Source organism: Myxine glutinosa, chromosome 1, assembly GCF_964187855.1.
Source record: "Myxine glutinosa chromosome 1, kmMyxGlut1.1, whole genome shotgun sequence".
In the NCBI taxonomy this organism is placed as follows: domain Eukaryota; kingdom Metazoa; phylum Chordata; class Myxini; order Myxiniformes; family Myxinidae; genus Myxine; species Myxine glutinosa.
In genome coordinates, this window is record NC_136261.1 from 186,983,988 (window position 1) to 187,000,647 (window position 16,660).

Sequence of the window (16,660 nt, forward strand, 5' to 3'; positions counted from 1 at the left end):
CGGACGAGATGTCTGAGGGGGCACTGAACCGGGCGACCCAGGTGGCGATGAAAGCCTGCGCGACGTCCGCCGCCGTCGTCGACGCCAAGGGCACGGCCTCCGGCCACCGGGTGGTGCGGTCCACCAAGGTGAGGACGTGGGTGAAACCCCACGAGGGGGGCAGAGGTCCCACCAGGTCCACGTGGACGTGGTCAAACCAGCGTTCTGGCACCGTAAACGGGGCCAACGGGGCCTGGGTGTGCCGGTGCACCTTGGCGCGTTGGTACGCGAGGCACGTCCTGGCCCAGCTGCGGACGGCCTTCCGGAGGCCATGCCAGACGAATTTGTCGGCGATCAACCTTTGGGAGGCCCTCGTGCCCGGGTGGGACAGGCCGTGGATGGCGTCAAACACCTGGCGCTGCCAGCCCACGGGCACGATGGGGCGAGGCCGCCCGAGGGAGACGTCGCACAAGAGGGCCGCGTCCGTGCCGTCGAACGGCACCTCAGTGACGCGGAGGCCCATGACGGCGGTCCGCAAGGCCTGGACGTCGGGGTCAGCGGCCTGGTCCGCTGCCATCCGGGCATAGTCGATGCCGAGGTGGACTGCGTGGGCGACGGCCCAGGAAAGGCAATCCGCCACCGGGTTGTCCTTCCCCGTGACGTGCCGGATGTCCGTCGTGTACTCGGACACAGCCGAGAGGTGACGCTGCTGCCGGGCCGACCACTGCTCGGTGACCTTGCCCATCGCGAAGACCAGTGGCTTGTGGTCGATGAAGGCCGTGAACGCACGGCCCTCGAGCAGATGGCGGAAGTGCCTGACCGCCAAGTGAAGCCCGAGCAACTCGCGGTCGAAGGTACTGTAACGGCGTTCGGGTGGGCGAAGCTGCCGGCTAAAGAACGCCAGCGGTTGCCAAGCTCCACGCACCCATTGCTCGTGCACCACGCCCACCGCGTAGTCTGAGGCGTCGGTGGTGAGGGCGATCGGCGCATCGGGCGCCGGGTGCGCGAGCATGGTGGCGTTAGCCAAGGCGAGCTTCGCGCCCGTGAACGCCGCGTCCATCTGCTCGGTCCAGGTGACGTCGCCTTTGCCCGGCTTACCTCGGAGACCTTCGTGCAGGGGGCGCAGGAGCTGGGCGATACAGGGCAGGAACCAATGGTAAAAGTTCACCATGCCCAGGAACTCCTGCAGCCCACTGATCGTGCGGGGGCGCGGAAACCCCTTCACTGCCTCCACCTTGGCTGGCAGGGGGACGGCTCCGTGCCTGGTGACGCGGTGCCCCAGAAAATCGAGTTCGGCGACACCGAACCGGCACTTTGCGGGGTTCACAATCAGGCCATGCTGGCCCAGGCGTTCGAAGAGCATGCGGAGGTGGTGTAGGTGCTCTTCGCGGGACGCGCTTGCGACGAGGATATCGTCCAGGTAGACGTATACAAAATCCAAGTCGCACAGGATGCTGTCCATCAGCCGCTGGAACGCCTGAGCCGCATTCTTCAGACCGAAGGGCATCCGCAGGAATTCGAAGAGTCCGAACGGCGTGATGACCGCCGTCTTCGGGACGTCCTCCGGCCTAACGGGGACCTGATGGTAACCGCGTTTGAGGTCCACCTTCGTGAAGAAGGACATGCCCGCCAAACAGGCGGAAAAGTCCTGAATGTGGGGGACGGGGTAGCGGTCGGGGGTGGTAGCATCATTGAGGCGGCGATAGTCCCCGCACGGTCACCATCCCCCGCCGGGCTTCGGCACGATGTGCAGCAGTGACGCCCAAGCACGCTCCGAGCGCCGAACGATGCCGAGTCGCTCCAGGGTAGCGAACTCCGCTTTTGCTACCGCCAGGTTCGTCGGCTCAAGGCGGCGTGCCCGGGCGTAGACCGGTGGCCCGACGGTGGGTATGTGATGGGCCACCCCGTGCTTGACGGCCCCCGCCGAGTAGGTGGGCCGTGTGAGGGCCGGGAAGCCGGCGAGGAGGCGGGTGAAGTCATCCGCTGCCGGAAGCGTACAGATCAACGTGGCCGGAACCGAACCGTTCGGCAAGCCGCTTGGCAAGCCGCTCGGTGAGCCGCTCAGTGGGCTGCTCGACGAGCTGGGCAGCGCACAAGCGAGCGAGCTGAACGTCTCGGCCTGGACAAGACGTCTGTGCTTTACGTCGACCAGGAGCCCATTTGCGCACAGGAAGTCCGAGCCAAGCAATGCCATGGGCACGTCGGCGGTGACGAACGACCATCGGAAAACCTGCCCTCCGAACCGCAGAGAGAGGCAGCGTTTTCCGTACGTACGGATGGGCGTCCCGTTTGCGGCAAGCAGCGCGGGGCCCCCGCCCGCGGCGTGCTTGTCCGACGTACCGGCAGGAACGACACTCACCTGCGCTCCTGTGTCGCACAGGTAACGGCGCCCGGATAAGGTGTCCGTGATGAACAGCAGGCTGTTCGAACGGCCGGCGCTCATTGCCACTATCGAGCGCCGGCCCGGGCATTTCCCGACCTGTCGAAGGAGCATGGCGGATGACACTGTCGAGCCTCGTGGCCGAACCTGGCGTGGAACGGCACCAGGTGGTGGAGCTGGAGGAGTGCGGCTGGCTCCGCCAGGCCGGTGGAGCTGGCGGTTTTCCCCGCGGTGGCGGTTTTCGCCGCGGCGGTGGGCGGGGCGTGGCGACGGCCACGAGGTGCGTATCAGTATGCTGTGGAAGCTGATGCTGTGGATCCGCATCGGCCTCGGGATCCATGAGGTGGGCCGCACCGACTCTCGCCCGCGTGTCCGAAGCCGCGAAGTACCTGTCCGCCTCGGCGGCCAATGCTCGGGGTTCCGTTAGCACGGTCCCGGCCAACGCGAGGCGTACCTGTGCTGGAAGTTGGTGACGGAAAAGCGCCCGGAATAGAGAACCAGGGGCTTCTTCGCCCAACAGTGACAGCATATGGTCCATTCGGACCGACGGGCGCGTGTCGCCGAGCTCGGGGAGATCCAGGAGGCGGTCGGCCCGTGCGTCCTCCGTGAGGCCGAACGTGGCTAGGAGCAGCCGCTTGAGTGCCTCGTACTTGTGGCCGTCCGGTGGGTGGCGAAGGACGGACACAACTTGAGCGGCCGTGCCGGGCCTGAGGGAGGCGACGACGTGGCAGTAGCGCGTGTCGTCGTCGGTGAGGCGCCGAAGCTGAAACTGGGCTTCGGCTTGGACGAACCAAACTTCGGCCTGGGCCTCCCAAAATTCGGGAAGTTTAACCGACATCGCGTTGTTGGCCATGGCAATGGCGTCGTGTTTGGAAGGATCGCTACGGCAGATCCAACATCGAGGGTCACCAGTAAAGCGCGGTGTTACGCACGCTACTTGTAAGCAAGGAGGAAGCGGACAACGCGGTAATTTGTAAGAGTCTTTATTCAAGAGCTCACTGTAACACTGAGCTGCTCAGGGCTGCGCGCCCCGTGTATATCGTGAGGCCACGCCTCTCTCCCGGGCGTGGCCCACCCCCACTTGGTGTGCGGGGTGATGTCACCACGTCAGTGCTTTCGTGTCCGCCACAACGTACCTTTTAGACTACTTTCGACCTTGTGAGCCTTTTATGACCCTTTATGACCCTTTATGACCCTTTTATAGGGTCCCTTTATGACCCTTAGACCCTTAAAACTTTAAAACCCTTTAGAATTAAGCCGGGTGTTGGCTTAACGATTAAGGTGACTGGCTTAATATCTCAGGATTTAAAGTTTGAGCCCCTGTCAGACCATTAAAATAACACCAGGTGGGTTGATTTGAAAGATGGGATAATTCGTCCAAAATTGTGGATGGGTGAATTTCCCCACACTTGGCATATTTGATACCTCTTAAAATATCCCCTCTCACAAGAAGCGGAGTTATGCCATACATTTACATTTCATAGTAATGAGGTGCTCCCCCACCCTGACCCTCCGGGATGTTGGTGGTTCCTTTGCAGCCTGTGGCTGCTTGGTTGCATCATTTACTGGTGGTGCAGCTGTGCCGCTGATGCAGTGACACCTTTCAACAGTAAGCTGACCTCGGAAGGATGATAGGCTGAGCCAACCCACCCGGTGTTAATTCAACGGCAAAACAGGGGCTCAAACTCAGCCCTAAGATCTCAAGCCAGCCACCTTAACCATTAAGCCAATACCAGGCTAACCTCCGGGACAACAAATTATTTTACCACCAAAAACCTTCCCGTTCACACCCCAAGTAGAATCAGCTGTTTTCAACTTATTCCGTCCAGTGATCCAGGAGTGCATAGAAGTCAAACAAACTAGAAGAGAACTCTTTGACATCATGACGAAGACCGATGTCTGCCTCTGCCCACATTATTATACACTAGTGGGGTCACCCGTGGGAATCCCACGGGCATGGACGTGTGTGACATTTCGACATATTGAGTTAGATGCTGCACCTGTTTCACAATAACACACACACACACACACACACACACACACACACACACACACACACACACACACACACACACACACACACACACACACACACACACGTACACACATATATACACATACACACACACATATATACACACACACGCAAACACACATACACATCCACACACATGCACGCACACGTACACACGCATGTACACTGACACATGCATATACACATACACACATATACACATACACATATGTATACACACACATGCACACACATACACACACAGACACATACACATATACACATACACACACAGACACACACACACACACATGCATACACATACACACATATACATACATACACACACGTACACACACATGTACACCCACATACACACGTGTACACACACGTGTACACACACATGTACACCGACACATATGCACATTGCACATACACACATATACACACACATATATATACACATACACACATGTACACCCACACACACACATACACACACACACATATACACACACACACACACACACACACACACACACACACACACACACACACACACATATACACATGCACAAAAACACACACACACATATATACACACACATACACACAAATGTACATCGACACACATGCACACACATACACACATATGCACACACACATATATATATATACATACACACACACACACACACACACACACACACACACACACACACACACACACACATATATATATATATACACACATACACATATATGCACGCACACACACACACACACACACATATATGCACGCGCGTGCACACGCACACACACGCACACACACACCACACGTCCCATATGTATATATCCCACATCCCACATGTATATACATGTTTAAAGTGTACGTGCCCTTCCCCCCTCCCCCGCCCGGCAACGCTGAGTACTTCTGCTAGTAACTAATGAAATAAAAACGAAGAAATATCTCTGGGTAATTTCCTGAAACTCGGTGAAATTCGCTGAAATTCGCTCGGTGTATATATATTTTAAAAAAATAACCACCTTTAGAGGCCATTTTTCCCCGCAAAGCGGGGGTTGGCCTTTTTCGGGAACCGTGGTTGTTGTTGTTTTTTGGTCCCCTTTTTGAAGCAATGTTTTACGGCCGGATGCCCTTCCTGCCGCCAACCCTTTTTGCCGCCTTTTACGACAAACAGGGAATTACCAGTGAACTGGTACTCAATTTGCCGACCTCGGAAGGATGACAGGCTGAGTCAACCCCCCTGGCGTTAATTCAGCGATCGACCGGGATTCGAACCCAGGACCCTAGGATTCTAAGCCGGCACCCTAGCCGCTAGACCAACACCAACAACGCTAGACCAACACTAGACTCGGTGTATCGGTGAAATATTTTATTTGGGCGGTGTATAATTGCTTCGAACGAAATATCTCTAAGCAATTTCCCGTCTGTGTTTCATGTCCATGCACACATGAAATGGAGTTTGTTTTTGCACACGTGAAATGAACATGTGAACCTTTACTTCCGGATAATAATGTTGAATGAAATAAAAACGAAGAAATATAGTGGGGTCACCCGTGGGAATCCCACGGGCATGGACGTGTGTGACATTTCGACATATTGAGTTAGATGCTGCACATTCATTTTTACAAAATGGTTACTGGCAAGTCATCAGATCCAGAAATGGTGTAATGAACACAATTTATTTATTTCACATAATATGTGACCCCTCACTCCTCTCCACCTGACACTCTCCTCTCTCCACCTGACACTCTCCTCTCTCCACCTAGCACTCCTCTCCTCTCCAATCCCTCACCTCTCCAATCGCTCCTCACTCGCCTCTCCAATCGCTCCTCACTCGCCTCTCCAATCGCTCCTCACTCGCCTCTCCAATCGCTCCTCACTCGCCTCTCCAATCGCTCCTCACTCGCCTCTCCAATCGCTCCTCACTCGCCTCTCCAATCGCTCCTCACTCGCCTCTCCAATCGCTCCTCACTCGCCTCTCCAATCGCTCCTCACTCGCCTCTCCAATCGCTCCTCACTCGCCTCTCCAATCGCTCCTCACTCTCCTCTCCAATCGCTCCTCACTCGCCTCTCCAATCGCTCCTCACTCGCCTCTCCAATCGCTCCTCACTTTCCTCTCCAATCGCTCCTCACTTTCCTCTCCAATCGCTCCTCACTCGCCTCTCCAATCGCTCCTCACTCGCCTTTCCAATCGCTCCTCACTCGCCTCTCCAATCGCTCCTCACTCGCCTCTCCAATCAGCTTTCCCCGTCTCGTTTCTCTCGTTTTTCTCCCGTCTCGTTCTTTTTCTTGCTCCAAATCGGCCGTCTCGCCCGTCGGAATGGGAAATCGGCCCGTCTTGCTTTCGTGCTTGCGCGTAAATAAATTGTGTTCATTACACCATTTCTGGATCTGATGACTTGCCAGTAACCATTTTGTAAAAATGAATGTGCAGCATCTAACTCAATATGTCGAAATGTCACACACATTCATGCCCGTGGGATTCCCACGGGTGACCCCGCAAGTTTGCATTGACGTTCGTCGATGGACTCGTTCGCCCGTCTCATTCGCTTTCTTGCTACATCCTGTTCAAGTCTGCGTTCTTCATCGATCGTCTCAATCATTTTGGAAATAGAAGTTTCCTCGCAGCGCATGAATTGTCACGATCCTCAAGAGGAAGTGTCTCGTAATCATCAAATGACAAATGGCAAGTAAATTACATTGTGAAAATTAAAGATTTCAAATAAACCTATTTAAAGTGTATGCGCACATAACTAATAAAAAAAACGAAGAAATATCTCTCGGTAATTTCCTGAAACATATTTTACTTCCGGCTCATAATGTTGAATGTGTGGCGGACACGAAAGCACTGACGTGGGGACATCACCACGCACACCGAGTGGGGGTGGGCCACGCCCGGGAGAGAGGCGTGACCTCACGATATACACGGGGCGCGCAGCCCTGAGAGTTCAGCTTCAGTGTTACAGTGAGCTCTTGAATAAAGACTCTTACAAATTACCGCGTTGTCCGCTTCCTCCTTGTTTACAAACAGCGCGCGTAACACCGCGCTTTAAATGAAATAAAAACGAAGAAATATATGTCGGCATCATTGTTGACGTTTTTGTGACGACTGTCATCAAACGAAAAAGCAAAAGCGAATTTTTAATATATATCGACACGTTGCCGTCGGTGTCATGTTGGGCGGTGTATGATGCACCATGACGTGATTTTTAAAAATATATCTCTGCATTTTCCCGCGTGTGTGGAATGTTTGTGGAAAATTAAAGATTTCAAATAAACCTATTTAAAGTGTATGCGCACATAACTAATAAAAAAAACGAAGAAATATCTCTCGGTAATTTCCTGAAACATATTTTACTTCCGGCTAATAATGTTGAATGAAATAAAAACGAAGAAATATATGTCGGCATCATTGTTGACGTTTTTGTGACGACTGTCATCAAACGAAAAAGTGAAATATATTAACGGAAAAGCAAAAGCGAATTATTAATATATATCGACACGTTGCCGTCGGTGTCATGTTGGGCGGTGTATGATACACCATGACGCGATTTTTAAAAATATATCTCTGCATTTTCCCGCGTGTGTGGAATGTTCTCAATTATTGCTGACACCGAGTCTAAAACCATCGATAAAAATGAAATCATATGGTGAGTTAGATTGGAGATAAAGGCGTGAGAGAGACTCAATGGCCTTGAAGTTACAGGCGTTTGAGAATTCATTTCGTTCTATAAACGGCAACTTTCATTGGATTTTCTTCCCGTTTTTTTTCAACCGAGTCTAAAACTATGTTAGCGACTGTGAAAAATGAAATGATATATCGAATTTGATTTGAAATAAAACTGGGAGAGAGAGCAAGACATCACGGGCCTTCAAAACAGGCCTCAAAGCTATGCGAGTTAATAAAATGGTGGATATTTGTTTATAATTATATGAAGCCACTCCCAGAATGGGTGGAGCTATGGGTGGAGCTACTCTGCAAACCGAGTAAGCCACACCCCGGACAGACACCCAACAGACAGACAGACAGACAGAATCATCTACGGCTATTATAATATAGATAGTTGTATCAAGTTTGACTTAAATCCCTTCAGCTGCCCTCAAGTATCACACCTTTAACTGACATGACCTCTGACCTTTGATGCTGCAATTTAATCGATTCATCTTTGCATCATAATATATACATACTTATGCTTATGCCAAGTATGCTTATGCTTATACTTATGCCAAGTATGGTCAAAATCCCATCACTGGTTCACAAGTTAGCTCGGTAACAGAATTTTTACGGAACGGGACCTCTGACCTTTGACCTCTTGACCCCATAATCGAATCCATTTATCTCTATATCATTAGACATACCTTTTTTTTTGTATACAAGATCGAGGCTCGTGTTAGAGCTAACATTAATCACAAAAAAAACAAATGCACACATAAAACATATAATAAAGGGAGCGGGAGACAAGATGGGGAGAGAGAGGGAAGCACAGAAGTACAACATTTGAGAGCAGGGACATTGGGAGATCTGTGGGAGGGAGAGGGCTTGGAGGTGAAGGGGTTTGGGAGGGGGGCGGTGGGAGAGGTATAAAACAAATGGACACTGTAAGGACTTCCAGGAAAGAAGTTGGTATCTCAAAAAAGTGGATCTGGAGTGAATTAACGGGGGAAGAAAAGATCAAGGTTTTGGATGGGGGAAGATAAGAGATGGTGGTGAACAGCTGTTTTAAAGACCTGGAGGGAGGAGTGGGATTGAAGAGGGTGAGGGAGTTTGCTCCAGAGGTGGGAGAAAAGAGGAATGAAAGGGTGAAGGTGAGCAGAGAGTCTTGATTTTGGCAGTTTCATCATAAGAGGGTTGCTGGCAGATCGTGTGCGACCTGCAGGAATATTTTGGGGACAGAGCACAGACAGAGCTGGGGGAGCAAGGCCGGAGAGGAGTCGGTAGAAGACAGAAAGACCACCAACCTGCCTGCGGTGAGTGGGTGAAAGGCCCTCGGAGTTAGCTTCATCGCTCGAGATTCCAATGATTCTGAAAGCTTTGGTTTCTACAGCGTGAAGCTGAGCTAGGTGTGAGGCAGGAGCACCAGCCAAGCAACTTATACCAAGTTTGACTTAGTTCCCGTTCTTAGGTTATCGCGATAACAAAAACCTATTACAGACTCTAACCTTTGACCTGAGACAACCCAAAAACACAATACCTCTGACAACTTCGTCAGCATAACAAAACAGACATTTCTCTCAAAACAAACATTTCAAAACAAACATTTGAATTATATAGTATTATTATGGATAGGTTAATCCCCCAGAATTCGGGATTTTAGTACGACTTGAAATACAATCTTCCACCAAGAGCAGCACTATATGATACACATTTCCATAGAGAATTGGGGTTCTTCCCCACCCATGACTCCCAAAATAATCTTTATTTTTTATTTTTTAGCCCCTGAAACATTCCTGTGCAAACCTCTCCCCTCCGCAACCCCTCCAGAGTACAATCACCAGTTTTCAACTCATTCCGTTAAGCGGTTCAGGAGTGCGTATAAGTCAAACAAACAAACTCACAAACAGACACTTATAAAATTATAATATGATTTATAGGCATCAACAAATTTATAGGCAACTAAACCGACACCAATCACTGGCTTTGCTAGTGGGGAGCGTGACTGTGACACCCTGCCAGGACTGAAAACAACACCTGACAAAGGGCAGCTACAACAGCCATCCAGTATGGAGATGGTGTCTCCTAAGAACACCCAATGGGGGTAGGAACATTAATTTTTCCACCTGGCCTCGTAACCCCTTCCTGCACATCTGCCCTGTGAAGAGGTTTCCTTGTCTCAGGACTAGGTGATGGTTCTGCTAGTTTATCCTCTTCTTTTTCTCTGTAGCTCTTCACATTTAGTGGCTCTCAGCCATGTTTTAATAAATACATTTAAAAAACTGATTGCCTTTAGTGTTATGTTTGTATGCACATCACCATTGCAAATGACGGGCTGTCTGAGTCAACTCACTGGTTGGAATGTACAGTAGAGCAAAGTAGCGTGAACAAATGAGTGCACATTTTAATTGCTCTACGTGATACACCAGCACTGATGGCTGCGACGAAAAACATGTGGCCTATTCAATTTCCACAGTATTAAGCAGTATATATTAGCAGTAGGTTAATTTAGGAATGGTCTCTGGAGAAATTATCTCCAATGAATAAATAGGAATTGGTAGGATTTTCAATTATAAAGTGTCAATTATTGAAAAGAAAAGAAGACACCAAAAGTTGGCAAAAGACAAAAATGTGCTTTGTGAAATAGAAAAGTTTTCAGTTTTGATTTAAGGAAGAGATTTCAAAGAACAGATGTTGGTTTATAGGTTAATAACGTTCCACAGTAGTGTGGCTTGCATTGAAAAGATTCAATCAACACCTTTAGCATGGTTCTTACTGAAAGAACCTGGTAGAGACTTGCTAAGAAAAGTTGAACAAAGTGTGATAATGACATGAGGTCATTCTACTTACTATGTGGGAGGTTATTCCAATTATTACATCTTAATAGTAATGGGTATAATTTATCCTGCACGTACCCTCCTTGCAGGTGACCACACAATCCTGCTCACGAAGGAAGTTGTTCCCATTGCCTGCACAGCCACCGTAGGTAAACTTCACACAGGCATTGGAACCCTTTTCGTAAGCCCAGCGTACTAAATGTGCTCGGCAGGGACCTGTCGCACTCGGTTTTGCGCAGTAACCTGAAGGCCATGTGAGAGAAGGAAGAATATTTATTTACACCGTTTAAGTTTAAAAGAAGTTGGTTAAACATTCTTAAGTCAATTACACAATGTTGACATTCTGTGTTGCGACCCTTTGTTTAAATATCCTTTCATCACAAGCAAGCATTTCTCATTTAGCCTTATCGCCTGCCTTCCATACTCTCTACAGGATAGTTAATGTATACACTGTTCAAATGGGGGAAAAAATTCTCAAATGCGAATGAGAAACCAACTAAATTAAGTCTCGATGACTCAAAACCTGTTTAAAAGTGGTAGAACATGGAATGGCAGCCGGACACAAGTAGTGAGATATAAATAATAAAAAAACCACCTTTAGAGGCCATTTTTCCCCGCAAGCGGGGGTTGGCCTTTTTCGGGAACCGTGGTTGTTGTTGTTTTTCGGTCCCCTTTTTGAAGCAATGTTTTACGGCCGGATGCCCTTCCTGACGCCAACCCTTTTTGCCGCCTTTAACGACAAGCAGGGAATTACCAGTGAACTGGTACTCAATTAGCCGACCTCGGAAGGATGACAGGCTGAGTCAACCCCCCTGGCGTTAATTCAGCGATCGACCGGGATTCGAACCCAGGATCCTAGGATCCTAAGCCGGCACCCTAGCCGCTAGCCCAACACCAGGGATTAAAGTGAGATATGAGAGAGGAAAAAAAATTCAACACCAGTGCTCACTTGTATTAAAAAAATATTTTCAACAATCAAAATTCATTCCACCAGAAATACAATATTTATGACTGCCCTCAAATATGCACTTTCTCGGAACATTTTGCCAATTCCTCGAGATAAAATAGGCCCATTTAACATATATCGATCTGACTCCATTTACTCCACCCTGCCAAATAAAAAGGAACAAAACACGATTTTATACGAGAAATCCCAATAATTGTACTCCAGCACTTTGTGTTTGGGGCACACTTTCAAAATCCAACGGAAGGCAAACCGACTTAGCAATTGTGGTTTCTAGAACTATGTTCCTACTTTAAAAAGAAAACGACTTTAAACCCATAAAAAGGTGAATAAACAATGTAGCCAGACCAATGAAAGTTCATGAGGATTTCAAATTACAATGGAACAGACACTCACTGGAATCTGTTTTTCCAATCAATCTTTCTCTTCCTCCTCCTGTAAACAAGAATGGTATATTTCATTCAGTTGTGAAAATCAAATAACCGCACAGCCAGTTGGATGCTGCTGTGTATATCATGTGACCACAAACCCACATGAGTGCATGTAAATATTTTCAAGCAGATCAAGAGAGCTCAATCACAGCCAATGACGTCTCCTCTTTCTATGCCGGTATCAACAAGGTTTCAAACAACACACACATTCTTAAATCATAACAATGATGCCTCAACCTCCCCCAATGTCATCCCCATCTCCTCTCCTCCCCAGGTTGAAAATCTATTTGGCCATGCACACACATGTACTGACCAGGTGAGTTGGTAGGTCATGGATGGGCAAGATAATATATATATACACTGAGTTAGTGTAACATCAGATAGCAAAAATGATATTTAATGTCACTGGGTATCTAAGTCACACTCCCACAAGATAAGTTTATACAAGGGGACTTGCGCAGTCAAAAGGTTCGAGCAACAATATACAATAGCCAAACTTGTTATTTCTCAACATAGTGCCTATTGAAGTCAATGTACTTATGGGATGTTGTTCTGACCTTGGATGTGGCCAAATGCTTGTTGGTTAAAGTGAAAATTCTGCCTTGATGATCAATTTCAAAGTTCTGTGGCTACTTTGGTGACCTTAATGTGACAATCAATTGCATACAATGCCTCAACATGGGCGACAGCTCATGGGACAGTTGCATCTGCCGGGCCATCTTTGCCTGGAGTCATCTTCAAGATACTCGGTCGTGCTCAAAGTCAGCCACCTATTTGGCGACTGTATAATATGAGGCCCATCTTTGCCATACACAACCATCACACATTCCTGGATTTCCTTGTGGATGGCAGGTTTATTTGCATAAAAAGTGGATGACACCTCAATGCTAAATTTCAGTAAGAGCCATAATTGTATGACAGTACACTTGTGGATTACACTCAAAAACAACAAAAACAAAGGGTATATAGCAAGCATGTTGATAACAAGCAAAGATCTTGCAGCTCAAGAGTGGCAAGGAGTACACAGATCCAAAAATTTAACATCCATCTTCGTTGATCCCTTTATCATGCAGCATCAGAAAGCATGGTACCAATTAAGGTATGGAGTCTGACTTGACAAATCAGTTGACATCCATTACCACTAATTCAAAAACAGCCCCAATTATTCTCAACCTATTGTGAGGAAGGCTAGGAAAAGTTTCTATTTTTCTCACCTACAGTGCATTCAGAAAGTATTCAGACCCCTTCACTTTTTTCACTTTTTGTTATGTTGCAGCCTTGTGCTGAAATCGTTTAAATTCATTTTTTCCCTCAATCTACACTGAATACCCCATAATGACACAGAGAAAACAGGATTTTAGAAAGTTTTGCAAATTTATTAAAAATAAAAAACTGAAATATCACATTGACATAAGTATTCATACCCTTTGCTATGACACGTGAAATTTAGCTCAGGTGCCTCCCATTTCTCTTGATCATCTTTGAGATGTTTCCACACCTTGATTGGAGTCCACCTGTGGTAAATTCAATTGATTGGACGTGATTTGGAAAGGCACACACCTGTCTATATAAGGTCTCACAGCTGAAAATGCATATCAGAGCAAAAACCAAGCCATGAGGTCGAAGGAACTGCCTGCAGAGCTCAGAGACAGGATTGTGTCGAGGCACAGATCTGGGGAAGCCTACAAAAACAATTCTGCTGCATTGAAGGTTCCCAAGAGCACAGTGGCCTCCATAATTCTTAAATGGAAGAAGTTTGGAACAACCAGGACTCTTCCTAGAGCTGGCCGCCCGGCCAAACTGAGCAATCAGGGTAGAAGGGCCTTGGTAAGAGAGGTGACCAAGAACCCGATGGTCACTCTGGCTGAGCTCCAGAGATCCTGTGTGGATCACTCCGATCTGGGCCATCACTGCAACACTCCACCGATCTGGGCTTTATGGCAGAGTGGCCAGACGGAAGCCAAACAGTTCAATCTTGGTTTCATCGGACCACAGAAGCTTGTTTCTCACAGTCTGAGAGTCCTTTAGGTGCTTTTTTGCAAACTCCAAGCGTTTCTCGCCACCTATTCTCCTCTCCACCGTTTCTCGCCACCGTTTCTCGCCATCGATTACTGCATCACTCTACTTGAGTGACCCATGTGTCTTTCACTGAGGAGAGGCTTCCGTCTGGCCACTCTTCCATAAAGCCCGGATCGGTGGAGTGTTGCAGTGATGGTTGTCCTTCGGGAAGTTTCTCCCATCTCCACACAGGATCTCTGGAGCTCAGCCAGAGTGACCATCGGGTTCTTGGTCACCTCTCTTACCAAGGCCCTTCTACCCTGATTGCTCAGTTTGGCCGGGCGGCCAGCTCTAGGAAGAGTCCTGGTTGTTCCAAACTTCTTCCATTTAAGAATTATGGAGGCCACTGTGTTCTTGGGAACCTTCAATGCAGCAGAATTGTTTTTGTAGGCTTCCCCAGATCTGTGCCTCGACACAATCCTGTCTCTGAGTTCTGCAGGCAGTTCTTTCGACCTCATGGCTTGGTTTTTGCTCTGATATGCATCGTCAGCTGTGAGACCTTATATAGACAGGTGTGTGCCTGTCCAAATCACGTCCAATCAATTTAATTTACCACAGGTGGGCCCCAATCAAGGTGTAGAAACATCTCAAAGATGATCAAGAGAAATGGGAGGCACCTAAGCTAAATTTCAAGTGTCATAGTAAAGGGTATGAATACTTATGTCAATGTGATATTTCAGTTTTTTATTTTTAATAAATTTGCAAAACTTTATAAAATCCTGTTTTCTCTTTGTCATTATGGGGTATTGAGTGTAGATTGATGAGGGAAAAAAATGAATTTAAACGATTTCAGCACAAGGCTGCAACATAACAAAAAGTGAAAAAAGTGAAGGGGTCTGAATACTTTCTGAATGCACTGTATGTCTTTCATGAACTGGCTGGCTAATTCTGACATTTGCGACTGAAGACGGCAGGAATGTGGAAGTTTGGGTGCCGGTGATAATGCACCTACTCTTTGGGAATGCCGCTGTGGTATCTATAATGCCCACCATCTAATAGGAACACACGGGGCCCCAGCTTAATGTTTATCCAAGGGACAAACTGTGATGCAACGCCATGCCCACCAATCACACTTTATAGTTGGCTGAGAACCAAAACTGGCTAGACAACCCAAAGATAAGTGTGCTCAATCTGTATTATCCTGTTGGACAAATTAGTACTGCATCAAAATTTTAATGGAACATCTGACACTCAATGGTCTAGATATCGACAGTGAAAGGCAACGTAACAATAAGTCGAAGATACAATGCCTTCAGAAAGTATTCACACCCCTTCACTTTTTTCACATATTGTTGTGTTACAGCCTGAATTTAAAATGTATTAAATTGAGATTTTTTTCTGTCACTCATCCACGTATAATACCCCATAATGTCACAGTGGAATTTTCATTAAAAAAATTTAAAAAAACAATTAGAAATAAAAAGCTGGAATGTCTCGAGTCAATCTGTATTCAACCCCTTTGCTATGATGCTCCAAATTGAGGTCAGATGCATCCAATTTCTTTTGAGCATCCTTGAAATCTCACACTCTCACACAAGTCTCACACTCTTACTATGTCTCTCCGAAAAGACCGACCGGACAACCCTCCCATCCACTTTCTGAATAATCCTCTCCAAGAAGTTCTGTCACTCAAGCTTTTGGGTCTCACTATCTGCCATGATCTTTCCTGGGAAAACCGCATTTCAAATCTGGCCGCCAAAGCCAGTCGCCGACTGGGCATCCTCCGTCGTGCGAAGTCCTTCCTTGGCACACCTGAGCTCCTCACCACATACAAGGCTTTCATCCACAACTCAATGGAATACTGTTCTCCCCTCTGGGCCGGTGCTCCTGCCTCACATCTAGCTCGGCTTCACGCTGTTGAAACCAAAGCTTTCAGAATCATTGGAATCTCCCACGATGAAGCTAACTCTGAGGGCCTTTCACTTACTCACCGCAGGCAAGTTGGTGGTCTGTCTGTCTTCTACCGACTCCTCTCCGGCCTTGCTCCCCCAGCTCTCTCTCTCTGGGCTCTGTCCCCCAAATATTCCTACAGGTCGCACAAGATCTGCCTGCAACCCTCTTATGGTTAAACTGCCAAAATCAAGACTCTCTGCTCACCTTCACTCCTTCATTCCTCTTTTCTCCCGCCTCTGGAACAAACTCCTTCACTCTCTTCAATCCCACTCCTAAATGTTAGCTCTTTCATGAGCCTCGATCCTGTATACAAAAAAAAATAAAAAATCACGAGGCAAAAGATTATATGGTCTGATGAGATGAAAATTAAACTCTTTGGCCTAAATGCAAAGCGCTATGTCTTGCAGAAACCGCTCACAGCTAACAC

General features: G+C 47.9%; 1 protein-coding gene across 2 annotated transcripts in view; it reads right to left on the reverse strand.

Moving 5' to 3' along the window:
- The window catches only part of LOC137432063 (papilin), a 200,703-nt gene that overhangs the window by 7,683 nt on the left and 176,360 nt on the right, over positions 1-16,660 (reverse strand). For both annotated transcript variants that reach the window (XM_068123806.2, XM_068123801.2), the window contains exons 12-13: positions 12,248-12,286; positions 10,966-11,130 (exon numbers count right to left, since the gene is read on the reverse strand). In XM_068123806.2, the coding sequence (XP_067979907.2) occupies positions 10,966-11,130; positions 12,248-12,286 (204 nt within the window). The remainder of the gene's footprint in view (positions 1-10,965; positions 11,131-12,247; positions 12,287-16,660) is intronic.